This window comes from Indicator indicator, chromosome 1 (assembly GCF_027791375.1).
Source record: "Indicator indicator isolate 239-I01 chromosome 1, UM_Iind_1.1, whole genome shotgun sequence".
Classification (NCBI taxonomy): Eukaryota; Metazoa; Chordata; class Aves; order Piciformes; family Indicatoridae; genus Indicator; species Indicator indicator.
This window is the reverse complement of record NC_072010.1, coordinates 45,982,004-46,009,398: the sequence shown is the minus strand read 5'-3', so window position 1 is coordinate 46,009,398 and position 27,395 is coordinate 45,982,004. Positions and strand designations below refer to the sequence as shown.

Genomic DNA, 27,395 nt, shown 5'->3' with positions numbered 1-27,395 from the left:
GCACAAGCAAGATAAGAGAAACAAGACCTTCACCTTTTCCTTGCCTACAAAGTTTGGAATAGAGTCCACGTGGACTTTTTGAATGACCAACAGGCACGTTTGCTACCCTCAGGTTTCTCACTGGCACACAAAGAGGTAGTCCTCTGACTCCTCAAGTAACAAAATTAAACCAGAAGTCCAGCAGCAGGGAAAACAAACAGAAAGTTGTTCCTTATGCCAACCAAATATTAACGATTACAATCTAATTACGAGAAGTACCCAGCTATAGTAAAGAGAGCTCTAAAAAACAACAACAAAAAAAAAAGTAAAAATCAAGGCTGCTCAGTAAGTGCTGTTGAACAGTATTTTTCCCCCTCTCTGAAAAGCATAATGAAGGGCTAACTAAAACAGCAGTTTCCAACTCTTTCTCCATTCTCAGGAGAATGTATGAAAGGGCACAATTCAATATTCCTCAAGTAGTATGTCAATGGGAAAGATCACTGTTCAGAATAAAAACGAATTACAGATGATTTGCTTGGGATTTTCTGTTGTGTTTTGTTGCTTTTTTTAATTAAAGAAGTTGAGCTTGTCTGCAAAAGACTGCTCCAGCTTCGAAAGAAAATGTGTGTGCTTCACTTCAAGACAAAAAAACGTTTGCTTTTTCTCCGTATTAAGACATCCATTAAGAAAAACCCCAAACAAACATCAAACTGCGCTGGAACCCAATCTAGAAGTTTCAACTGCCTAAAAATATTAACTTTTTCCAGCACTTAAGATGACTAGGAAAGGGGAAACTAAAATAAAAATACTAACTCCTAAGTAAACTTCTTCTGCATGTGTTTACAAACCAAATGAAGTAAAATCTGCACCGAAAACAGTCTGGATATTGGAAGTCTCTATGTGCCCCTTACTACTATTCTATGAGGGGCTTGGTGAATGAGGGGCTTAGTCAAGGACTAATCATATTTATGCCTTTTCAGCACTCAAAGAAGTGTCCTTGATCAGGAAAATGGGGTTTTGGTATTTCTGAATTCAACTTGTTTTAAGAGATAAGGATTCAGACAAATACATTAGCAAACTGAACACCTGATGTTTCAATTCTTCAGCTGATTTAAATAAATAATAATTGAAAAAAATGCAGCATTTATAACAACAAATGCCTTAATTTAGAAGTCTCTGTAAATTAAAAACAAGAACACAGAACTTGTGGACTTCATACATATTTACCTTCTTCAACTGTCTGCACAAAGGCCCCTGAAGTACTCCAATTTGTTGTAAACCCAAAGCTGCGACTGTGGCCCGGTCTCTGGTTTATACTGATTCTCATTTCACTGTACTGTTCCTGAAAAATAAAACATGACACTACAGTATCTGGTATCACAGGAATCTAAATGAGGGAAAGTTTATCCTCCAAATAAGCAAGGCTGCTCACACTGCGCACTTTAATCATCTATTATTAGCATCACAGACAAAGGAAAGAGCATTGAAGGCAGTTAAGTACCTAATTTGTTTTTTATTCAAACAGGCACCTTTTCAGTTGACATTTGTATTGTCCCTACACATATAATTAGCTGTATATTTATTTTAATGTTTCCTAACATGGTGCTACAAAAGGTAAGAAATTTGAGTAAATTAGAACCCTAAATGGGTGATCACAGTGTTGTGAATCCGTGGAATGCACTGCCTCCTGAGAGAATGTCACTCAGAGATGTGAAAAAGCTACATAAGCGTAGTTTCACATAAAAAAGCTGCCTAACAGCAACTCATCATATTTTTTTCTTGCCCACCCTACAGCAGGCATCACCAGTTTCCTTTAAATTCAATGGTGCAACTATAATCATTTGTGTGAACAATCATCTTTTTGATTTGGTATTAAATACTACTAGCTTGTTATGGATTTTGAAACAGAGATCTTAGATAACAAAATTAATCTCAGCATCATCTAGAATCCAGATCTTCCATTCTAGGAGACTTTCAAGATGCTTTTAAAACCTGAATGAAAACCCAACATTACCATTTTTAAATTAGAGAAATATCTGACAAGGGAAGTAATTTGGAACACGTGTGTTCAATCCCACAGTATATTATGAACATGTGTCACACGCATTAACACTTCAATGTGAACTCGTTTGAAAAAACACAACTAAAACACATGCTATTCACTTAATTATTATGGAACTGGCATTGTTATAAAAGGATTTTAAAAAGAAAAAAACAAAAGGGTTTTAATTCTTTTTTTTCCAAATGCTGTCAAAAGAGATATATTTCGACCACACATGCATTAAGGAGACTCTGCATGCTTATATGCATGCACTAAAGGTACACCTACATTTTACTTGCCTAGCAACTCAGCCTTCCTAAAGGATGGGATTAATTTTCCCTAACTTAAAATATTTAGAAGTCTAGGTATCTAAGTCAATTTCCCAGTGCTCCTATGTCAGTTGGATGCAACAGGCAGCTGCAAGGGAGTACTAGGTAGTCAGATGTAGTTAGCCAGAATCTCCTGTCAGGATGCAGCCTGGGGAGGCTTCAGCAGTACCCAAGCGTTAGGTGCAGAAGACGAAACATTGCAAGGCAACATCCTGAGGTTCCGCTTTGTGTTACAGGACTGTTCCTAGCAAAACACTCCCAGTAATAGCCCAGGGTAGAAAATAAGCTCACTCTTCTAACCACAGCTGCTAGCTTGCCAGTGCTCCCATGTAAACCAAGTAATCAGGTGAGTACATTAAAAGTAAATCTATTAATAGGCAGGTTAGCAAGCTGGGCTAGAGTACATATAAAACCTTGAGTGTGCTCCTGAAAACTACTGTTATAATTATTTTTATTTCCTCCACTCCATCCTAGCTCTTCTTCAAATCTAGCTCTGAGTAATCTGACTTCAGACACTGAACTTCATCATTTGGACAGGTTGTCTCCATAGTGCCCCACAAACCTGGTGTTTCTGCCCTGATGACTAATGAACTATATCAATCTCCCAGCTCTGGCAATGATTTACAAACATGCCAAACGAACTTGCATTCCTTAAGTTGTAGCTTGGCTTGAGGCACCATATAAGCTTATTTTTTATTTTTAATTTTAACTTTAAACCTAAACACATTACCCATTTGCAGGAAGGGCAATTAATCATCTCGTAACTGAAGTTGTGGTAGGGGGGGGCAAAACCAAAAGGAAACCAAAAATGACCTAGTACATTTCATTTTCGTTTAGCTTCCTTAAAGTGATAGAAAGAACCCGTATCTATGTTTTCACTGACTAGAACAGCAATTCCTCTGCCTGGTTTTGCTACAACATAGGAAAAGGAAATAAAGATCATGATCTCTTTCCTTACACAACAATCAAAGTTTCAAAAATTATGATAATTTCATTGCAATGGCCAAGTGGTACCAGGAGTATTAAACTGAAAGTTCATCATTTTCCATAAGTGATTATGAAGCAGAATTGTTCAGGGGTGACTGAATTTATAGAAAGCTGGTGTGGGAAGTGATTTCATAAATCAGCATACAATCCTCACCCAAAATAAACAGCACAATTAACTTTTACAGAACAAGAGGAATGCAGATAATTAATCTTCTAATCTGACAAGGGGTATGAACAACATCATGAGGTATTACAGAAAGGTATCAACAATTAAAGCTATTGCTGGTTACTTTTCACACGAAACACTAACAATTGGAGGAAATAGCACTTGAAGATACACATTCCAAAATAAATCAAATTTCAAGACCCAGTTCTTGGATAAGCACAAACAGATGGTGATTTGCTTTAAAACTCATCAATGTGAACATTGCTTAGGTTAATTTCAAGTGACTATTTTAAAAGAACGGAAGGACTCAAGCCACAACACATGGAAAAAAAGGATAGTGATGTTTAAGGCTAGCCTTTGAAAAGCTCATCTTTATTTTCCACCACCAGTTTAAAAGTGCAAATGAATGCTACAGGCAGCTCAGATCATTCATCTAACTGCCATACTTGATTATGCACACGATGTGCTAATTTGCAGAATAACAAAAACTCTGCAAGCTGCAAACAACATTTAGAATAAGTCTTTTTAATTAGAATTAAAAATAAAATTAAGCACAAGACACAAAGGATAAGGAAAAAAAATGTAGCAAAAGAACCAATTATTTTCTTTCCAAATATTCTCTTTCCCCTGAATTAAATCAAAGGAAACAGCAGATCTCTGAGAATTTTTCTTACTACTCAAAATATCCTTGCATGAGATGTAAGTTTTTTCTTTTACTCTGCTGTAGCATTCAGTCACACTAAGTAATCATATTCTTTACACACTTACCAGGGACTTTGAAGCCTCAGGCTCTGGCAGACTCACATTTTCTGCAGGGGATGCAAGTGAAAGTGAATCAGGAGGAGAGCAATACTCTGGTTTAAGAATACTGCTTCCAGCATCTTGGTCTTGGGATTTTACAGGTAATGCCAAACTAGATGGAGGTGTTGAGTGAACACCTTCTTTTTCCTCCTCCTCACCTCTGTTTCTGAATGTACCAGTGGAGAGAGGGTGTGCAGAGTCTGGTTGTGAAAATGAACTGCTAGTGAACAAAGTTTGGGTTCTTTTAGCTTTTTCTACTTCTCCGTTGTATTTCTGGGCATCATCCATCTAGGACAAAAATCACAGTTCAGTGAATATGTGCTTTAAAATAAAGGGGAAAAAAGTCTAATCTAGCAATTTAAATATTTAACAAAACAACCTCCTCTTCATTTCATGCAAATAGTCTAGACTTTAAAAGATAAACTTAAAATCATCTGCTTAGAATTATTTGCATTCTTGCTTTTTTTTTTTAAAAAAAAAACAACACTGAGTTTCAATGCTTTACTGAACAGGAAATATTTAGGTTAGCACAAAATTTAAATTTCATCATGTCAGCAGAGCAAAGGAAACATATCACCTGAAATATTTGTCTTTAACACTTAATTATGTTAACTCAGCTTCAGACAATTACATCTGACAAAGGCAAGTTTGCTGATAAGGAACACTAAGGAGACTTACTACAGGTAATAAAAAGATTACTCTACCAAACATATTTATCAGTCTTATTTTTAGGAGTTCCTTTAAGTACAGAAACATGAGTAAACGTCTAAAGCCATGACAGAAATGCATGCTCTATTAACACAGCCTTCAGTTAGCATACAATTTAAAAAAAACCCTAACAAATATTAAAACTCTACTGTTCCCCCAACTATCCCCCAATATTTACAAAGTACAGGAATGAAGTGGAATTTTACCGTGAATGACCGTGGAAGTGATGAGATTCCTCTAGAGTGGACACCAAAAGGTCTTGGTGTAACCACGGATGTTAACCTAGAGGTGTCAGTTTTCTGGTAACTTCTGGGGAGAGAAGCTGAAACCTGAGCTGACCCAGTTTGAGCATTCACCGAGTAGCGAGTAGACAAAAGAGACGAGCTCTGCTCCTCTGCCAGGCTCTTTGATGGAGCAGGAGCTTCTCGAGCAGCAGAGCTCTCCGGCAGGTTCTCTGTGCGCGGCTGTGCGGCATATGCATTGTTGTTGTCCTTAGTGTTGTAGAAGGTGTCTTCTTCCAGGAGGTAATCTTTCGCTGCTGCTGACTGTGTGGAAGGTGTTTTTTCTTCACTAAACACATCATCGTTCAGTGAATACGTCCATCTGCGGTCATGTTTTCTCTGCTCGCCGGAGTCCTGATCCCTGTCTTCCCTATGGGGGCACAGAACATGTTAAAATACCAACGTGATCTGACAAAAAGGCAGGACCCAAGTCTTTCAAATACTGAATGTTCAAAGCAGAACATAAACTGAGAAAGACTTCTCTAATAAGAGAAAATTAATAGCATTTATTCTTTTAATACATTTTAAAATCTACCACCTTCTCCCCATTTCAAAACTCCCATATTATTCAGGCATTAGCAGGTTACCACCATGGCAGAAATCTTTTTGCCAAGAAAATTATTTAGATTTTCAGGTTACATACTCTCAGAAATTCAGATGTCATTGAAAAATAAATGGGCAGAAGGTAATCCCGTAACAGTATGTGAACTGTATAGCTCTGCCGATGCCTCTGCTCTCTAAAACTGCTATACCAAACATTAGATAACAAAATAAGATGGGTGTCCTGAAATTCAGGTTTTTTTCCTGCTATTCATTCCTCTGTCATAAAGGAACAATCACCACAGGGAAAATTTTTACCACATCATTTGAAAGATTCTGCACGTTCAATACAATTAGCATGAATGTTTTTATTCAAGAGACTACATTTTTTTACCTCACAGATAAATAATCTAGAAACTCAAAACATTCTGTTTTAATAAGTATTCAAGTTTCATTTATGAATACATGAAATGTGCATATTTTCCTCATATGCATATCTAAAAACCAAACAAAGAAAACCAACAACACCACAAACAAAAAGGGAGATTGTCACCAGTAGAAACAGTACTGTGCTACACAGTTTACACTTTTTACTCTTTGGATAGGGTTTTGTTCTGTAAATACACAGAGGAACAATTGGGGACAGAGGGGAATTCGAATAAAAGTTTACAGCTCTCTGATACAAATTAAAATCCTAGCTGTATTTATCCACAGGGGCTAAAAAAATAATAAATGCAGTGGTAGAGGAAAAAGAAAAAGTTAAGATGATCCAAGAATAAAAAGGCAATTATCCAGTTCAATGCCATTGTTTCAACCTTTACAAAGCAGATGCAAATACTGACTTCTCAATATGGATAGCAGAGTAAAACACCATTTATAGAGAAGAAGTGTTCAACATTCTGTGAAAACAGTTTGTTAGCACAGCATATTCTGTCCTGCAATTGTCTAGATTGCTACACTATAATTTGCAACAAAAATTGTTGAGATCTTTGCAGAATCAATTGCAACTTGCCCATAAAAGCCACTCTAGAATTTGAGGGAATAAAAATGCTTAGATTTAAGTTCTTAAACGTAATACTCCCATTAGGGTTCATTACCTCTCCTGCTGCATTTCTTTCAGTGACTTGGTACTCCTTTCAGACACTTCAGAGGCTCTCCTTTCTATTTCTTCTCTCTCTTCCTTTTTCTTTTGCAATTCAGAAGTGAAGGTCTTCCTACGATTCTTCCATTTTGCTAGATCCTGTTAGAATAATATGAATGTACACAATCAGATTTTCTCAAGACATTATATATCTAACAGAGGCATCCCATCACATGCTACCTACAGCCCAGATTCTGCTTGCATGTCTGCAACGAGGCCACATTTTCATGCACCTTCCCCTAAATAATAAAGGGGTCCCTCATATTTCAGTAAGGGTTACCAAACTCACTGCCTCTTAAAGTTAATTGTAATTCCTGCACTGTAAGTGGAAAAAGTGGTTTAGCCTTCCTTTTCCCTTGTCATTATCAATTTCATCCTAGAGTACTCTACCCAGTGCCATATAGCTGAAAAATGAAGCAAAGAAATAGAGATGGCATTTCTATTAGAGTTTGGGATATTGGTTTTTTTCCCAAATCATGAGTACATTAGATTGACAGATTAGCCTGAGAATAAACATGCCTTAAATTCCAAATTTAAAACATATACTTCTATATTTTCTTTATTTCTGTAAAACCACAATGTAAAACTGGCAATATTCTCCATGAAATACCAGAGGTGGGTTAAGAGACACACTGAATATTAAAATTGAGACGCATTAAACAGACAACTATGGACCGCTTGCTTGGTGCCCTGTTCTTAATTTCATCTTCTGGTTGGTAATTGTTGCAAACACAGATTTTAATAAAAAAAGAAAAGGCCTTCAGATGGCCAAAGCTACCATATCAGTTTACAAGCTGGATTTTAAACAGAATTACTGAGGGATGGGTACCTAAGCAATTAGCACAAGGAAATACTATTGCCCTCCCTTCTCCCAAAGAATCAAATATTCAGATGTTCCAATTGTTTCACCAAAAGGTATTCATAAATTTCAGATAACACATGAAAGCGTGCCCTGACTTTTCTTTACATCCACAGAAATCAAGCCTGAAGGCTTTATTACAATACATACAAGTCTTATCCTGAAGCATTAATCAGATACTTAGGATTTTAAATATAATTTCAGTTCTGCATTAAACAGACATTGTCAAAATCATTGGTAGTTTTATAAGATGGATTGGTTTAGAACATGACCCCACAGATTGCTGTGTACATGCCAAAACCTGTTTTCTAGGTACACTGAAGGTAGGCAGCATCCAGTCTTTCAGCAGGACATGAAAAGGAATGAAAAGGAGTATTTACTTCTTGCCATTTTAGATCTTGTTCTTGTAGTTGCTCTTTTATCTTTTGTAGCTCTTCATAACGGATTTTGCGCAATGACTGCAGCTCATCTGCGCTGACATCATTTAGTGATTTACTCCTAGGAAGAAAAACAATACTCAGCTTTATCACATCTTAGTCACCATTTATGCAAGTGAAGCCTTTGAGAGAAAGATTCATATTAGTATGGCTGAGTGCTCTCCAGTGTTACTTCAAATAGAGCAGAAACACACAGGTAGAGGAACGAGCAAGGCTGGGGCATGCTCTAGGGACAACACTCAAGTCAGTAAATGTACATTTGAGCAAATACTATCAGATTAAGGGAATAAGCAGCTCTCTAGCAGCTCTGCATTGATCACTCACATGGAACTCCTCCTAACCTCCTGCTACTTCTGTTTGTCACTTGTTCCTCTCTTTTATTGAGCTTTCCTTGATCTAAAAGGCATGTCCTCCCCTCCTTAAGTCCAAATTCCCATCCTTTCACTTCCCTCCAGCAACAGCCCCAGCATCACCTCCACCTTCTTTAGGATAATCATAAAATCAAATCAGTTATTAATGTACCCTTTTAAATGGTAAGTTATTTACTGATAATGGTCAGTTCACACATGTCATGAGCTCTAAGTTCTCCTCAAGCCTCCCTGATGTTTTCCATCCAGGTTGGGATGGCTAAGACAGCCATCTTCTCACTAATTTCTTTAACACAGCTGCAAGTTCTGCCCATGAACTCCTACTGATTAGCTCCCTTTTACTAAATAACTCAAAGCTCACTTATCATGCTTTTTTTCCCCACCTTTCTCCAATGCTATTTTCTCCTTTATTCTTTCACACTGCAGTGATAAACATAACAGGACTTTTAGTTTAGATACAGGAGGGGAGGACTGCTTAGTGCCAACCACAAGCCCCTGAGATATCAAGCAAACTGCGGGCGTTTCATCATAAGGTTGAATGCTGTAGTACAAAAGGAAAGCTAGATTTCTGTTTGATTTGGCTTTCTTGTTGTTGAGGTTTGTTTGCTTGGTTTTTTTCCAAAAATACTTTTGTTTGCATTTATCCAAACAAAACTAGATTGACAGAGGGGTATAACCAAGTTCTAACTCAACTTTAAAATGGAGCACTTCATGGATACAACAGAAAACCAGGTTAAAACCAAAACTCATTCAGCACAGGGCCTTGCTCTAATCTATTACATACCAAGAGAGCTCTGAACTAACAAACCAGACTATCTCATTTCCTCTCAAGAGGCCCAACTCAACTTTCGTTGGTAGCATAAGACTTTGAACTTTGGCCTCTAAAAATAAAGGCTGGAGCATTAACTCATTATACCTGTTTGCTTATTTTCTGAATGGGAAGTATGCCAAAAATTAATAGTCTCCTGGTCACAACTGCTGAGGCTCTTTTCTTGTACAGTTCTCTCTCTTCTCCTTTATGTTTTTTTCCTATGGTTAAGTTCTATTACATATTGAAATGGTTTGGGGTAACCAAGGTATACATAAGTACACAAAATAATTTCAGATTCAGTAAAGAAAACATACATGACTCGGGCTTCTGTATTTCCTTGCAACAAAATAGGAGAATCTAGACCTAAATACAACACATCCTAAGAAAGGGTATATTCCTACCAAGGAAGAAGATATTAGTTCTAATTCTAGTCTTAGATTTTGAAGTAGTAATTTTACCCTTCTGAGTCTCCCTCCCCTAACATCTAACTTCTGAAACATTTGTTTTGTTGTTTTGGGGGTTTTGTTTGTTTGGTTTTAGCCTTCTGTAAGTGCTTACCAAGTAGTCATTTACCATGTTTTGCCTCAGGGTGAAAAAAAAAAATATGTAAATAAATAAATATAAATGTAAAAATTTAGAACATCATGCATAAACCAAATACTTAACACGCCACTACACTAGGTGGAAAAGTAACGCTTATTTCAGTCACATTACATCATAAGCAAGGCCTTAAGTTTATATGGCACTAGACAATACATTTATCACTGAGGATTCAATAACGTGGAGTATATAAAATAACCACAGAACATTCATCACTCCCATGATAAGCATCATGCCATTAATTATTTTCAGATTCTATCTATACCACCTGTGAAATAAAATATCTCCTTTCCTTTGTATTTCTGAACGTTTTAAAGCCTGATTTAAATACAGAACACCAAGTACTTCACTTCGGCAGCCATATATCAGAGCTGATTTTCAAAACGCTTGATAACCACGACTCGGATGCCCGAGGTGCCAGTCAGAACTTTTGCCAGGTGCGTAGGTTTTAGTCTTACATTCATTACCTAAATTGCCCAAGCACAAACAACAAAGCAGCATGCACAAGTTGCTTTCAGCATGAGTTTCTAGCTACTGTGCATGCATGCAAATTTAAGTAAGAGGATAACGCAGCGTTTCAAGCTTTTATAAAACTTACCCTTGCTCATCAGAAAGCTTTTGAAACAGTCTGAGAAATCAGAAACCAAAAAAGAAAAGATTCAGTGTCTTGATATTCATAACAACATTAACACCATCAGTACACCAGCGCTCTAAGTGAAGGGGAAACTGAAAGCTTGAGGATCGGCCAGCATGGAATAACACATTGCACATTTGATGCTAGTCAAAAAAACCCCCAACCCACAAAACAAAAAACCCCTAACATATCAGGCCTTGCATGATGTGTAAGTTGGGCAGAAAACTGACAGAACAAGGCATCTCACAAGATTCCAAAGCTTGTGATTTACCAATACTGCACCAATAAGGCCTCGTGTTAATTCTGCATCACTTATTCCAGTGATGCTGAATAGCACAATGCTCAAAAGATACTCATTCCAAGAAATAAAAGTTAATACTAACTTGCATCCCAACAAGAAGGCTCACTTACAGAGACTGTTTCCTTCAATTATTTCTGACACTGAAGTCATACCAGGAATGGTTAAGAATAAAAAGCCCTACATATAAGTTTAGCATGTGAAGTGTAGAACAAAATTAATCTAGTGCAATTCAAGAAAATTTTTAGTATTCTTGAGTATGACTATTTTACTGTATTGAGTTAAATCTTAAAATGTGAAATATTTTCAAACACTTCAGAATATTCCTCAGTAAAGTTTGCATTCTGTTAACAGTATTAAGCTTAAAAATTAAATGCAGCAACATCGAAGTACCAACTAGAACATGGAAGTGTCTTAGTCACAAAGTAATGATGCACAGCTGGGAGAACTGCAACTTGCAATGCCGTATTTTCAGAGCTAAGGAAACATTTGAAACCCCTTTCCCCCAGTAAGTACAAAACCCAAAGGAGAGCTAAGAAGTCATTAAAACAGTGCTCAGTCAGAGAAGAGAAATTTTGAGTATACCAGGAAAGGACTAGAGAAAAGTATTAAATAAGGACTGTATGAAAGCAGGGGGGAAATAACGGCAGAATAAAATACGTCACAGTGTAATTTAGTATTATATGGACACACAACTTGCATGCACCATGACTTGGGGTGGGCAAAACATTACTAATTTTCTTTTTTCACCTGATCTAATCATCTGAAATCTGTGACAGGACAGTTTACAAGTATTTTCAAACTTGGGTGCAAGCAAGAATATCAGAATGTCCATTTCCAGAATTCACCATCAAAGCATTCACATGTTTCAGAAAGATTTCTATCAATTATAATGGGGGGGGGGAGGGGAAATTATATATTTGTAGTGTCCATAGTGTTTTTAATAATCACTGGATTTAATAATAATATTCCTGTTCAACCATGGAAAGAAATTTATGCAGAACTTTGTGCCAGAAGTAGTGATAATGTATTTTTCCTAAAATAGCATCCTAAAACTGGAAAACGTTGTAATTTTTTGTTGAAAATATGGTATTGCAGTCATTAGCTTCTATTCAAAGCAAATAAAAAGCTTGTCCAGGATGGCACGAACAAATAGCAGATTGGCATTCTACAAATGGTTCAACACAAGATGATGCTTTTCTGAACGGAAAGGGTTCAACTGCACTCAAGCACAATCCGTGCAGGACACAATCTGACCTCTCCACCATCTGCCGTTTCTTGTGTCTAACTTTGCTGGCCTCCCTGATCGCTTCCCACTTCTTCCAGTCTTCCTCACTGCACGGACCTGGGATGAAATTTACCGGCTGGACGTTGCTTCCCACCTTCCAAGATTCAATCTTCCGAGTCAGCATATCATCCTTCTTATGGTGGGAAGACGGCGACAGAACTCTACCGTTGCTCGTTTTTTCCTCTGGCATTGTATTTTTTTCAAGTAAACATAGAAATTTGGACCGGATCTCCTCCGGAAGACTCCACGGATCAGGAAAAAGCGCTGGGTGATACGTGTCTGGAGCGCCTGATAAAGGTACCTCTTTTTTCTGAGAGAGGATTTTACGAATAATCATGTCATCCTTTTCCAAATCTGGAATCACAGTTTGTCCCTCCCTGGGTTGCAGAATTATCTCACCCTCTAGGGGAGGCTCCTGCTCAGAAAACCTTTTTAAATACCGAGGGTCTTGGAGAACAACTTGATTCACATGGAAAGCCCCAGTTTTCCGAACAAACAAGTCATCATTTTCTAAATCTGGATACAGGTATCCATTTTCTGCATCTCCTTGCTTGCATCCTGGTACAAAGGAAATATTCTTTCTACATTTTATGAGCCTAGGGCCAGAAGTAGGATCAATTTTAGTCTTCGTTTCAGAAGACAAGTAGTCAGAGTATTTTTGCAGGGCCTGAAGTAACGAAAACTGACTGAAGCATATAAAACAAGAGGAGGGAAGTAAAAATATCATTAACTAGTAAGAAACAAGCAGATCACAATGCACTGTGATACACAATTGGTTTAGACTTGCAATATCCCAAGCAGTACAGCTACATCATTTGGCATTCACCACCGCTAACTGTAGCACAGCACACTTCAACCATTGTAAAGGTATCACAACATACTAACCTGCTCAGAAACAGCACACTGACATGCTCACACACGAAGCCAGTAGCTCTATAGCTCTATGCAGCATGTCACACTTGTACATTTACATTTTAGAAGACCAGCAACTTACAGCTACACAGAAAAAAACCAAAACCAAACAAAAACCAAGAAAACCCCACAACCCTCCTCCTCCAAAAAAACCACATCAAAACCCCCAAAACAGTCCCAAACAAACCCCTCCAAAAAACTCCAAACAAGTCCCCCAACAAAGCAAAACAAAACACCACATCTAAACCCAAAACAGTAATAACCAAAAAAGCACAACATGACAGGACGCAGTTTAATTTCATTTAGCTTTTGCATATCCAGTCATTTCTTTTTGATGCAGCAAGAGTATAGCTCATGCAGCAGTATCAACCTGGGCTGATCAGAAGCCTCCAAGATTTTTCCTTCTGCAATCTGTGACAGTGAGCTTCCCATATATTCAGCAGTTGGCTTATAGTTCTGATCCCTTCTGCAACTGCTGTTCCAGTCAAAAGTTGATCTTGGTTTATTAGCAACAGTGGCAAAACTTTTTTTGTAAGCAAATTCCTCATCCTCAGAATCTGATTTCTTTCTACTGTGCAGCAGCACAAAGAATGAGCAAAGAGAAAGAAAAAAAAGAACACATGAAGTGTACTCACTGAGTAAAATGCACAGTGGCAACACTGCAATTAATTTTTTGTTATTTTTTGTTTTAGAAAATAAGAAAGCATACCCCACTGCTCCACTAGCAACAAAACTGAAAAACAAAGTCATATCACTGCACTTCATTTACAGGTTTTGCACACAGAAGAGAAACAGGGGCATGCACGAAAACGCACCTGAACCCTTGAATCTCTTTATACCAGGGTTTGAAAGAGGATTTCTTGATTTTTTTCCATAGCAATTCTTCTTCTGGAGTCCAAAACTTAGGAAGAAATTTGTCAAAAGCAACAACTGTACTTGCTGCTGAAGCACTTAGCTTGCGAAAATAGAGATCATCTTTCTCAATGTTTGGGATGCCTATTTCTTCTTCCTCGTCCTCATCAAAATACCCAGATAATTCTGAAGGAATGTTAACTCTTGATTTGTTTTCCGCTTTAGTATCCAACTGCCTCTGCCTCCTCTGGTTACTGTTCAAAATACCCAACCAGTTAAGATATTTTAAGAGCAACTTGACATAAAGAATGCAAAAAGACATGCTTTTTGGCTCAAGAGTTCAACCTCGTGAATGAAGCAAATTAGTTCTCAATTCCATCACTGCAGCACCAGAAACAACAAAACATATTAAAAAAAAATAGTTAAATGGTTATATCAGCATCCTATTGCCTCCAACAACAAAAAAAAAAAAACCAAAGTTTGACAGAAAAAGCATTACAAATTATCAGCTGTGTTAAAATGCCGATTAAAAGGCCAACTCTATGGAGTTATTTATGGACTGCAATTTAGGTAACACAGTAGTTACTGGATCTTGGATTAGTATCTCTGACCTCAGTGGTTCAAGCTTTGCAGCTAGTGGACCAGCTGGATAACTTTCTCGTGAGCAAGGTTTAGGAGAGTCTTTGTGCAACATGAAATGATGTCCAGGTGCAGCAGAGCTCACAGGGCTCTTTTTGACTAGAAATCTACGATTTGCTAAGTCATCCATAACCAGGTCAGGTAGCCTTCTTTCATCTTCTGATTCAGAGCCACTGTCATACTCATAGATCATCTGGAGAGAGGCTGGATTTGTGAGCTCACACTCTGCTCTCCTATCTTGGCAGGAAGCTACAGGGTTCCTTTCACATCCACTGAGGTTGACCAAAGAAGGAATAGAATGAAGACAGTGAAGTCATGAAGGCAATGATGAAGCTCAAGAGCTGCCCACTAATCTTATCTGTACGCACCAAGAAGCTGGACAACCAAAATTCATCACCATATTATTGAAGGCTTTAACGAGAAACTACAATCACAGTTCTGTCTCTTGTGAACTTGCGTTTAACATCACTTTAATTCCCTTTATCTGGATAAAGAATTTGAACAGCATCAAAATGCTACTCAAACACCAGAAAACTAATCATGAGGGAGGAAAAGGAAAGTTTAAAAAAAAAAAAATTCAAACCCAAAGCAAACACACAACCACACCAAAACATCCCCCTGAATAAATTACGGAACCTCACATACTGTACTTCGTATTGCAGAAACAGCAGCTTTTCTTTAACCAATTAAGAAATAATTTATTTTTAAAGAAACCAAAATCTGTTTTATTAAGGCCACACACTGGTACCTTGAAAATGTTCCATCTGATTCGGTGACAGGACTTGCCCAGCTCCTCCTGTTGTCTTCATTCTTCTCTGTCCTCCTCTTCCTCAAGGGTGCTGGCACATATGCTGTCTGCTTGTTTTTGTTGGGTAAGAAGCGGTTGAAGTCAGTAGTGGGTTTCGGTTCAATCACAGAAATCCTGCGGTAAGACCTGTCATCTTTATGGGAGTCATGCATTTTGAAAGGTAGTTCCAAGTCTGTGTCACTGTCACAACCTTAGAAGAACAGGGAAAGCACAAACGTTACTCTCTTGATGTGAGATTTTATCTAAAACATACTGCAAAAATCTTCTAAAATCAATTGAATTCCATATTCAGGATGTTCTTCCAAATTTGCTGAGCTACTGAGGGGACAATCAGGTCCATTAAGCTGAGCTTGGTTTGCATGACCCTGGTACATTTGTTCCATTCTTTCATTATCACTGCTCCCTGCAGGAAACAGTGCAAACGGACTGAAGACATAAAACAGCACAGAAGTTTTTGATTAAAAAAAAAAAAATACTTGCCACTGAAATTTGCTAACAGCAAATAGTATAGCAATGTATTTATCTTACCAGCCCAGTAGAAGCCCAGGGTATGTCACATATATAATATAGCTACACGTTGCTTTGCTCAATCAGAAATGCTCCATGTGTCCTCAAGCCCAATGATTTTATGTTATTTGCATGGAACAAAATCCAAAATCTCACTACTTTTATAGCTTTAAGTTAGTCTGCAAGTTTGTACTGAATCTTAAAACTGAGAGAGAAATGCAGGTTAGCATACAGCTGTAGGGATCCAATGTCACAAACTTCATACTACCCTTCTTTCCCTGCCTATCAAAGGTAATAACTACTATTCATGTTTTAACATAGGTGGGAAAAAACCCTTCAGAATACTCACAAATGGAGCAAAGACAGAGGTTTGACACACGCATGCTAGGCACAATGCAAGAGACTTTTGCAACTGTTGAATTTTAGGTGATCCTATTAGGGTCTGAATTGTAGCAATTTCCCTTCCTGAACATGGGAAAATAACCTGTCCATATCACACATGCTCAAATGTGTCAGTGAGAGAAGGAGTTCCAGCAAACTCCTCCTAGGAAAATTCATGTGAGTATCTCTTTGTTTCTATCCACGGTTAAAGGTCAATATTTACTTAGGCAAAACACATCTGCAGCAGTTTCAAAACTAAGAGTTGTCTTTCAAGCCAATTTAATTATGGGAGCCCAAAGTGCTAGATTCACACACTGTCTTCCCCCACAGTCATAAGATGTATGTCCACAAAAGATTTAAAGGGGAAAACGTACCTTCACTGCCACCTTTCAAAGTTATATCTGATGAAAAGCTTGTAGAGGATCTTGAGCCAAGAGAGTCCAAGCTATCGAAGGAATCGTCTCTTTTATGGCTAGCTGAAGATGAAAAGGGCTCCCCCCGGTCAACGTACCAAATATCACCGTAGCCACTATCTCTGCCACTTCTGTTCAGGTGGCTGGACTCTTCAAGTGCCTACGAGAGGAAATTTTGCATGACCTTTTACAATAGCTTAAGATGCAAATGCTACTCTTGAGTTTTCACTCACCTTTTTCTTTTTTATTAAACGTATTTTGAGTGCATAAACTTTAACAAAGACTACTGTAAGCCCTCCAAAACATATACTGCAGCTTGGATAGGAGATTCAACACAAGATCTTAAATTTCACTTAGCCAAAGTGAATCAAGACAGGGTTCTTCAAAATCTACTACATCAATCAGAGCAAGTGGATTCTGAATTTCATGATTATATGGGTCACATAAGAATCAGTGAAAACTCAAAATGATTCTCTTCACATGGACATTGAGAGCAAGCAGAAGAAACAAAACAAATTATTATGTACTCCAAACAAAGAATAAAATTAAACACCCAAGATATTGCTTAGAGTTGATGCTAGAATGTATAACAAACTATACAAATCAAGCTGTTAATTCACTATTTTTTTTTTATTCCTTACCTTAGTCAATGCTTGCCCTAATAACTTCTCAAATGCCTTAAGATTGAGGTAGGGACCATTATAATGAGGGTTACATTGAGCTTTTCTCCCAAGCCAGTACAATGTAATCAAAACCTAAAAAAAAAAACACAAAAAAAAAAACAAGTTTAATTACTTTCACCCCATACTATTTTCCAGCATGAAGAATCTCAAATGAGATTTTTCCACTATGCATTGTAAGATCTTGTTTATAGCTATGATCTCCATCAAAACAAATTAAAGAGTGTTATGATGCACCTCATGTATCTCAAGTAAGTAGAAATAAATAGTGTTTCAAATTAGTAGATTTATTTGGGAATGCAAGCTCTATACAGAACATTGTAAGATGGCACTAATTTGCATCAGATAAACGAACAGCTGAAGAATAAGGTAAAAATGACAATGCCATAAACAGCAATGTTTTTAAAAATACTTAATCAGAATTACTAGAAAATTGTTTCAGAAAGCATTGAAATAGATGAGTCTTACATTTTTCACTCTTCTGTTGGTCTCCTCCGGTCTGAAGCAGGGCGGGGAGTGAGAAAAACAAAATAAAGAAGTTTTAAAATATCTGACTTAAAATTTAACTATTATTCAAGATTTAAAAGGTTTCAAGTCCAATTAGTTGTGTATTTTATACTGGCCTCTATGACTATTACAAAAGAAATAAAAACATTTAGCATTGCATTGATAGTCATAACTCTGTACTATTTCAGTCATTACAAAGAAAGTAAGAAACAAGCTCATCTGGTATAGTTTCTGATTTCAGATGTGTTCAGAAAGGCTCCAGGCTTTTTTTGATTAGCTAAGGTTCTTAGTTATCAACAAAATAAAAGGGGAAAAAATGATAATGACTTGGAGAAATATAGCCTCTAGTAGCCAGGAAGATCTTCAGTTCCATATGAAAGCAGACTCTATTACTTTTTCCCTGAGGGTATTATGTTTTCTAAAATATTCTCTTCAGCCTAGAGAGAATCTCTATGACAAAAAAAAAAAAAAAGAAAGAAAAAAAGAAAGAAAAGGAGAACTGAGATAGAAGGAAAACAAACTCACTTACTAACACGAGTAAACTTTTTTTAACATATAAAGCAAATCTGTGACACACCTCAGAAGTGCACCAATGCAGTGGTCCTGTTCTCCTGTTCATTTTAAGAACAAGAAGAAACTTTTTGGATGGACCGCCCCCAAAGGTGAGGAATCACAGACTCAGTCTTCAGGTGTAAATATTCAGGACAGGACTGCAGACAGCAGCTGAACAACAGACATCCCTGCACTGTCAGCAGTTATAGAAGGGCAAATAGCTCAAATGCACCCAAACGACGTTTCACTGGCCTTAGTCACTGCTGGCCTAGGGCTGGTTCAGTGGCAAGCTTCACACATATGGTGAAGGGGTTCAAACAAAAAAGCAGAGAAGAAACATACAGCAGCAAAAAGACCTACACAAAGCCTCATAACAGGTCAGACTAACAGTGTATCAGGGCACACATCCTGTTTCTAGCCATCTAGGAACAAGCTGGACAAAGGTTGTAAGAAAAAGGTAGGAAAAACTCTTCAGGGGGTGGTTACAAGTGAGCAGAATGATGACATGTCCTGATAAGCATAGATGGCCATATGAGAACTGTCAGGAACACAGATCCTCCCTCTTTCTCTTATCTTCCTAGTTAGAGTGCCAGCTCACACCTGGTGTACCCGTAATTGCATTGCCTATCCCTACACCATAAAAAAAATAAGGCAGCTGGGCATACAGAGTTCTAGGATGGATCTGACCTGCACAGTGCTCACCTGCAACTTCCTTGAAATCACATGCCAGAGATGCTACTGGTTTTGTAGTCAGTAATCTTCTTCTCATGGATATGAGGGAACTCTTCTTATTTAATGTGATATATGAATACTTTATTGCCTTTTTTTTTTAATAAAAAAAGGAGCCTCCCAAAACAGAATGTTGTTCTTTGTTCACATTAGTCTACTTTTGAAATAAAATTTCCCTTTCTGTTTCTTCAGTATGTAGATTTCTTTTCCTGCATCCATGCATCCACAAGGCTGTCACCTAATGTTCTGACTAGAGACAGCAATCTAGTAAGGAGTGAAAAACTATGCCCCCTTAGTCAGCTGGAGCCTGTATCCAAGAGTTTGCCAACCTGCATGTGGAGTAAAGCTATGACCAACCACAATCAGGTCTGCTTCTGCTTTCTGTGAGTTCTCTGGGATCATTTAGGGATTGTTTGCAACAGGAGCAACACACATTTGTCTTTCTATTTCAATATATTGTCTATAGAGCATAACCAGCGGCTGAATATGAGCCAACAGTGTGTCCAGGCGGCCAAGAAAGCCAATGGCATTCTGGCTGGTATTAGAAATGCTGTGTCCTGCAGGAGTAGGGAAGTGATTGTCTCTGTGTAGTCAGCACTGGTGAGGCTACACCTTGAGCACTGTGTCCAGTTTGGGGCACCTTAATACCAGAGGAGATGTTGACATGCTGAAGCAAGTACAGAGGAGGGCAACAAAGCTGGTGAAGGGCCTTGACAATAAATCTTATGAAGAGCAACTGAAGGAGCTGGAGCTGTTTAGTTTGAAAAAGAGGAGGCAGAGGGCAGACCTCATTGCTCTCTACAACTACCTGAAAGGTGCTGGTCTCTTCTCAGAGGTAGAACAAGATGGAATGGCCTCAAGCTGCAGGTTTAGACTAGACATTAGGAAAAAATTTTTCACAGAATGGTCAGACATTGGAATGGGCTGTCCAGGGAGGTGGTTGAGTCACCTACTCTGGATGTGTTTAAAGGTCATTTAGATGTGGTTCCTGGGAATATGGTTTAGAAGTGAACTTTGTAGAGTAGGGTTAATGGTTGGACTTGATGATCCCAGAGGTCTTTTCCAACCTGAATGATTCTGTGATTCTGTGAACCGTAATACACTAGGCTTGGGTATTTGGGCTATAAACAATGCAAAACTTAGGACATTCAAGTAAACCAATAAGCATAGTTGAGACTCAAAATGCAGGCAGAGAGATATTTCACACACCTGAATGAGATAATACTCCATTCACATTTGCTCAGTTAACGACAGAAGCAGATGGACAAGTTGTTTACTTCTTGCGAGCAGAGTTTCTTTGCTTGCATTACCACTCTCCTCCAAACTATGCCTATTAGTCTCTAAGCGTTTTCAGTGACTTGTCATGATGGATGTAGTCCAAGCAGAAGAGCAAACAGAACAAGAAAACCCCTGCTAATCTAGAACATCACTTCCTCATTTATATAGAGATGCATTAATTCTTCAATGGTGCTTAAAGAAGGAAAAGGAGGAGGATTCTGCATGATGAGTGAGCTGTTGTGGAATCTATGTAAAACAACAGGTATATAATTCTTTGCCAAAAAGAAAATCCTGTATAAAGAAGCAATGCTGTTAGGTTATCAGAAGGCCTTGAAAGCCATTTGTCACTTACAAACTTCACAGTTGCTTCTCCTTGAGGCATGCAACTTTCAGAAGATGCAATTTAAATACACTTGCTAACATTCTCTGAGCAAAATAAGAGGTTTTTATATGTACGATCTGGCAAAGTTCATGATGCACATCTGGGCTTATGTGCACAAGCCATTGCCCAGTCACCCTCCAGTATACTGCATTTAAAACACTTAGGCAAATACCTACTGCACAAAAGTGTGTTTCAAACTGAGATGCTTTTAAGAGGAATGACTTTTTGCTGTAAGCATGAAAATAAAATTGCAAGATTTAAATTCAAATGCAGTAAACGAAAACACGATTATATTAAATAGAGGTTCTCCTTCATGAAGTACTATCACAATGTAAATATAATGCACTATTATGCAAAGAATTCAACTGTGTTCTCGTGCATAGTTCTGAACAACTACAGGACAAGACAATGGCACCAACCTCAAGCCTAGCAAGTTCTTTGCTGTTGTGAGATAAGGCATGACCCTACCTTCTCTGACAGCATTTTGCTACCCAACAGCAGACCCCTGTTCTCACCTTCACTCTCCTTTTCAAGTCTGGCTGTAAATACACAGGGCTGAAATGCTCAGTTTCTCATGCTGTGTTTAAAATCAGTTACAAGATGGAGTGCAAGGACTTCAGCAATGTAACCTTTACACGCTTTTAAAGCGCTCCCAGACAGTCATAAACTTATTTTTGAGATAAGTCTATAGCATTGAAGCGCATATGCAATTCTACTTGTAGAGATGTTTGTCCTACTATTTTACGAACTGAAGGGGTAACCTATACTTGGTGAAGTATCTTCATCAATGCAAATAACTGAAAATCCTACATTGGGTAACTGTCAAAGAAGTCTGCTTTTTTAAGTTTTCATTCAAAATCTTCATAGCATCCAGCTGGTGCAGGCTATATTCTTTACAAAAATATTCTTTGTAACCTAATTTCTGGCTTAACTATATGAATACCATTATGCTGAAAGTTATTAAGCAGACTGATGCTTTGCTCAGGAGGGCACCGCTAAGGCAGCATCTTAAAAGAAATTTGCTAAAAGAAGTGGGTTCCTCTCCAAATGATGGTGCAACTCTACTTACTGAATCACTTTGTGTCATTTCAAGCATTACTTTCTGTCTTCCTAGATCATTTTTTATATCTCCTTTCACTAACAGTTCAGCTTCTCTAAGGATGTCTGAACTACACAAAAGACACTGCTAAGGAGAGTGGTTGGATCTTTTAGAAATAATTTTATTCTAAATATTCCACCTGCTCATGCCAGTCCCAACATTTGAGCATTTGTTCTGAAGTTGAAAAGAAAAACGTCAACCCTCTCTGTTGCCTAACCTAGCTCCTATGTCAAACCCCATCTAAGAAAGATGTCTCAAAACTTGAGAAGTACAACTTTTAAGTCACAAAGCATGAACCTTAATTGTTGGCAGTGGTTTCAATGAAAGTTTATGTACAACTTCCAAGATTGCCATCCTGAAATTGATCTATCAAATATTGCATGAAAGTCTAAAGGTCATGAGATAACAATATGTGGGAATCGTTGTTAATAGTTATGAAGCACAACAGCACAATTCCAAACTGAAAACTGATGCAAAGAAATGTGAAATCACCTGTGAAGAAATAATGCCTTCTGTGTAAATCACCTCATCTACGTCAATCCTTTAGCAACCAGAAAAAAAATACAAATGGGACAGAAATAGCTCTCATTTGTTAGTAGGTGTTACGCTTAAAGAACAAATATCTGTTACGTCTGACCACAAGACATATTCACAGACATCACATCACTTATGCCCAGCCAGCATGGACCAATGGGTATTTTTCTAATAAGGACCATTCTACAAAAATAAAGCAAAGTGACATGGTAAGTCAGCAGGCTGAGCCATAGCTTAGGAAATTTATTCTCAGCTCTGTTGTTTGCTTAAGGCTAAATAGCAAAATAGTCACCAAGGCCCTGGCCTGACAATTACAAAGGCTTTGGCAGCAGCTCTAGCTGAAGCACTTCCTGATCTCACTCTCCCTTCCAGCCACTCCTGTTTGCTGCCCCTGTGGTTATGCCAACAAAACTCTGATTCACACTGTGGTTCCACGCTGTGCATCAGGACCAGAGGGCTGCTTGAGATTTTCCTAATATGCAGTTCTTGAACCCTAAATTAACTCACTTATCTGGTTCACAGCATGCTTATACAAGTGAGGGTCAGCACTGCTGCAGAGGCAATCGGTTGCCACAGAGGGCTCTGTAGTAGAGGACCCAGCTCCACACACCTGTACCGTGAGAGTCTTGATGTGATGAAACCTCAACCAGAGGTAGCCTATGCTTCCCCTTAATCTGCTAACAGCTCTAGGGAGTGAGGAAAGATTGCTAGCATTATATTAATGCACTTTGAGGTACTTTAATAACGGGGGGGAAAAAATACCGCACAAGACAGTCATATACCTTACAGTAGCTAGCAGACCACAGTACTTTTAAGAAATTGTCAATAGATATATTTTTATAACTGGTTAATGCTGACACAGATATACCCCTCTAGTGACTCCTTACAAAAGAGCAGTGCATTTTAAGTAGCTATGTTTAGGTTGACTCATTTCAAGACTTTTAGCGAATATACCCTGTTGTTTTGATAATGTACTAGGAAAACAGAATATGGTTTGGTTCCCCTACGTAATAAATGACAGAAACGATCACTTCATTATGTCACATCTACCTTGACATTTCACTCACTTCACTTAGTTATTTTCCAGGGATGACATCAACATGGAGTTCCAAACCAAATCCAAAATATCGAGAAAACAGAACAAAATTCTGGGAAATGATTTTACAGCACCCTGAGTAAAAAGCATGGCTTTCTGAGGCCCTGTTTCTTCTGTAGAAACAGATTTACAGTATAGATATCAATCTGTGATTTAAAACCAAAAGCAGGTAGATCAGAGAATCCCTCTGCCCTAAATGAGGGTGATTTGCTGAGAAGAGACTATGCAGTCATGCTAAAAGAGGTACAACACACAAATACATTTATAGGGAGAAAGAAAGGACAGAGACGCTCCTACTGATAGAAAGGAATGTGCCAGTGACACATGTGCCCTGCCCAGTGCCAAACCCTGTCCCTGGTGACAAATACTCCAGAAATGCCAACAGCTGCCAAAGCTATCTGCTTTCCATCCATTTCTCATTACTACAGATGTCACAAACACAAGACTTGAAAAGATTTTTGTTTAGAATGAAGTATCAGTGCTCTCCCTTTGAACTTCCATCCACCAAGGTTTCCACCTCCCAGATTGCCCTTTGATGGACTTGCAAGAGCCATGCCCTGCCCTGGGAGTGAGGGCAGATCAGCAGGCTGCAAATCAAGCCTACTCCCAAGCTGCTTGCCAACCTCCAGGTGCTCTAGCCCAACACCAGACATCTTCACTTACGCTTCTGAGGAGCACGGCTGAGAGTGTGAAGGATTCTTCACCCTTGGCGAGCTGTGCTGCACAGGAGATGAACACCGTCTGTCCAACTAGCAGCGGGCTTGCGCTAAATTTCAATCTCTTTGGCCACCTACTCAACTGCTATTAATATTGCTGTTATCAGGTTTCACTGAATTCCCACATGCTGCTGAGAATAGAAAGATGGGGCTGCCAAATGGGGACAGAAACATGAGGACATTCCTCCAGCACTTGGATTCTTACCAAACTGATATTCAACCCCAAGAACTGCAGTTCACTGCTGAAATAAAATGGTTGTGCTATGGTCGAAGCTTTTGAGAACAGCTTTTGGAAATGCACCTTTTCTATTTGACTATAAAGAGCACATTTATTTTCCATGGCAACATGTCCACCAGACGCAATGCCACCTACATTGTAACAGCACGCAGAGTCAGATATAAAATGACTGCAGAAAGTATTTCTCCATGTTCCTACAAACCCACTGCCTGGCAGAAAGGAGTTCTGTGGGTTCCCCTGACTGAGCTGCCTGTCTCTACAGCTTTGCCTACTAATGAAGGAACTGAGGAGGTGGAGATGAGATACCCAAGAGGGGAAAGGCAGAGAGGGAATGCAGTCAGCCAACACCTTCCATGGGAATGCATCCCTGTCCATTGCTTCAGAGCCCATCCTTTCATATCTCCTCTTGGGCATAATGCTTCCTTGCTGACCTCACCCATTATGCTTCCACATAATTCTTAAACCCCTTATCAAAACAAACCCAGACACTTCTAGAAATGTGCATCAGCCCTGAAAGTCACCAGACACTAACATTACCCATTTCCTCATGCTCTTTTCCGACCCCTCCCTGGGTGGTCCATCTCCGTCAACTTCCTCATATCGCAGTTTATTTTACTGATGCTTTCAAAGAGAAAGTCAGTATTTAGGGTAGTGTAAGGCAGAAGGCATATCTGTCAAATAAAAAGAAGTAACACCACCACCACCCCAAATCTATCCCCAGGAAAAAAAGAAAAGACAAAATCTATGCAGAGGAGAGCACAGTCAATAACCTGAACGCTCCTTGGCTCTCATCTTCGGGGCGGACAGCGAAAGAGGGATGGAGCATTGCTGCAGCAAAAACTTGCAAAGAAAGAGGACACTGATAGGATCTTGCAGCTTCCTACTCAAATCCTAAGCTATATAACAATCAGTGTACCATTGTTGACTGGTTCATATTTATTGTTGGGGTTTTTTTCTTACTCCATTCCTAAAAACACCTAAAAGTCAGAAGCTTCATTAATCACAAGTAGATGCCTGGGTATTTATTCTACTGTTCTGTTTGTGGTTTTTTTCCAGGGCAAATCTAGAATATTTTTCCCAATCTGTACTGGTTGCTTTAAATTCCATATCTCAACTGGTAGCAATGGAAAAATAAGTAGTGATTATTTGTTTCTGAAAGCTACCAGTCATGTGCCATATACTTTGGCCAAGAAGCCTGAGAACATCCATTGACTTTTAGGAGAAATGAGGGACTCTCTGCACAATGAATTAGAAGTTATGAAGTTGACTCCAAGCTCACAAGGAGCTTTAGAAGTTCTCAAAGGAAATCAAACAATTTATTCACCTACAAAAGGATGTTTGAATTTCAGAGGTGAAATTAATTGCTTTTCAAGAAAAAAAACCACTTCAAGCTACACAGTAGATTAAATAGACTGATAGAGAGTTATCATATCACCACTTATGTACCCTCTAGATTTTTATAACTTCTGAAGTATTGGTCTTTAGAACTTGGAGAAGGTTACTTTGATGAAGCTCTCCTCTCTCATGCCTTTTTTTTTTTTAACCTGTACATAAATTCAGTTGACCCCTGCACTAAGGTTATACAAAATGTTACCAATTCTACCTTTTTCCTTCCTTGTACCTTCTCAAAATGTTGAGATTTTACACTCTTCCCTCCCAAGAATCCACAAACTTGAGCTTATCCTGTGATTATCAGCATAATCATTTATGTTAACTTCTCCTGCATTTCTCTTCAAAGTTAACTTTGGAGATCCTTTACCTCCATTCCACAAAACTAGATTGTATCGTGTAAATTTGGCAGACTAATTTGAAGAGAAACCTATATGGGGAACGCATAATTGTGGTAGCACTTTTTCAAAAAGGAATAGTTGGCATATACTTAGGACACAACGTAAAATAAGTATCAAAATAGGCAATTAAGTGCAATCCTGTAAGTTTCTAGAAATATTTACAAAGCCCATGAAGATGCAGGTCTTAACAGTACAGAAATAGTTCAACAGTATTATACAGATTATTTTCTTTGTAAAAACTATATTGTGTGCTTTGGCTAAGCTGAAGCAACCATGGCAACTCAGCAATTTTTCAAGATAATACCAAAATTTACTTTATATATTTGCCTGATGCCTCTTTGCCATTATTAAACAAAATCCTTCCAAAATTATTGTCCTTTTTATTTCCACTATTACAACCAACTGAAGTATTTCAACATCCCCTCTTCCCACAGGCAGGTAACGGAGGTGATTTTGTAGAACAGCCCTCAATACTGACAAAAATTTGACTACAGATAAACAAATTACTGAAAGATAAATCAGGATAAAAAAAAAAAAAACTTTACATCCACCAGCTACTTCATAGCAGTTGTTTGTGTGCACTCTTTTACCCTTAAGCCCCAGGATTAATGGAATTGTTCAGTTAAGATAAAGTGTTCAGAGGTAGTCCCTCAGGAAGAGCTAGGATTTGGCTGATTAAATAACTTTGCTGGTTCAGAAAGACAAGAGAGATTTTTATAGCCTCTATAATCAGAGGGGAGGAAAAGCACCCAACCAACGAACCTCCTGCATTCAGTCTCCTCCCTTGGTCCATTCCCAGGGAATGATTTGGTAAATGCAATCCTTTCTTATCTTTGTGTCAAGCAAACAGGTGGTGATATACAAGTGCCTTCTGTATAAGCAAAACAGTTTATCACAGCTTATAGCACTGAATAGCAAGGTTTATTTAATTTCTAGAGGTGTGCAAAAAAGGAATAACAAGCCATAAACTCAAGAGTATCCTCTATAATTTATACCTTGTATTTGGTAAAGAAC

General features: G+C 38.3%; 1 protein-coding gene across 1 annotated transcript in view; it reads right to left on the bottom strand.

Moving 5' to 3' along the window:
- The window catches only part of LMO7 (LIM domain 7), a 43,258-nt gene extending 27,612 nt beyond the window's left edge, over window positions 1-15,646 (bottom strand). The window contains exons 1-12 of the mRNA XM_054400328.1: window positions 15,420-15,646; window positions 14,644-14,943; window positions 13,996-14,286; window positions 13,551-13,751; window positions 12,238-12,954; window positions 10,647-10,676; window positions 8,213-8,330; window positions 6,930-7,072; window positions 5,771-5,774; window positions 5,218-5,631; window positions 4,271-4,591; window positions 1,207-1,321 (exon numbers count right to left, since the gene is read on the bottom strand). Coding sequence (XP_054256303.1) covers window positions 1,207-1,321; window positions 4,271-4,591; window positions 5,218-5,631; window positions 5,771-5,774; window positions 6,930-7,072; window positions 8,213-8,330; window positions 10,647-10,676; window positions 12,238-12,954; window positions 13,551-13,751; window positions 13,996-14,286; window positions 14,644-14,943; window positions 15,420-15,631 — 2,866 coding nt within the window. The 5' untranslated portion in view covers window positions 15,632-15,646. The remainder of the gene's footprint in view (window positions 1-1,206; window positions 1,322-4,270; window positions 4,592-5,217; window positions 5,632-5,770; window positions 5,775-6,929; window positions 7,073-8,212; window positions 8,331-10,646; window positions 10,677-12,237; window positions 12,955-13,550; window positions 13,752-13,995; window positions 14,287-14,643; window positions 14,944-15,419) is intronic.
- Between the last annotated feature and the right edge of the window lie 11,749 nt (window positions 15,647-27,395).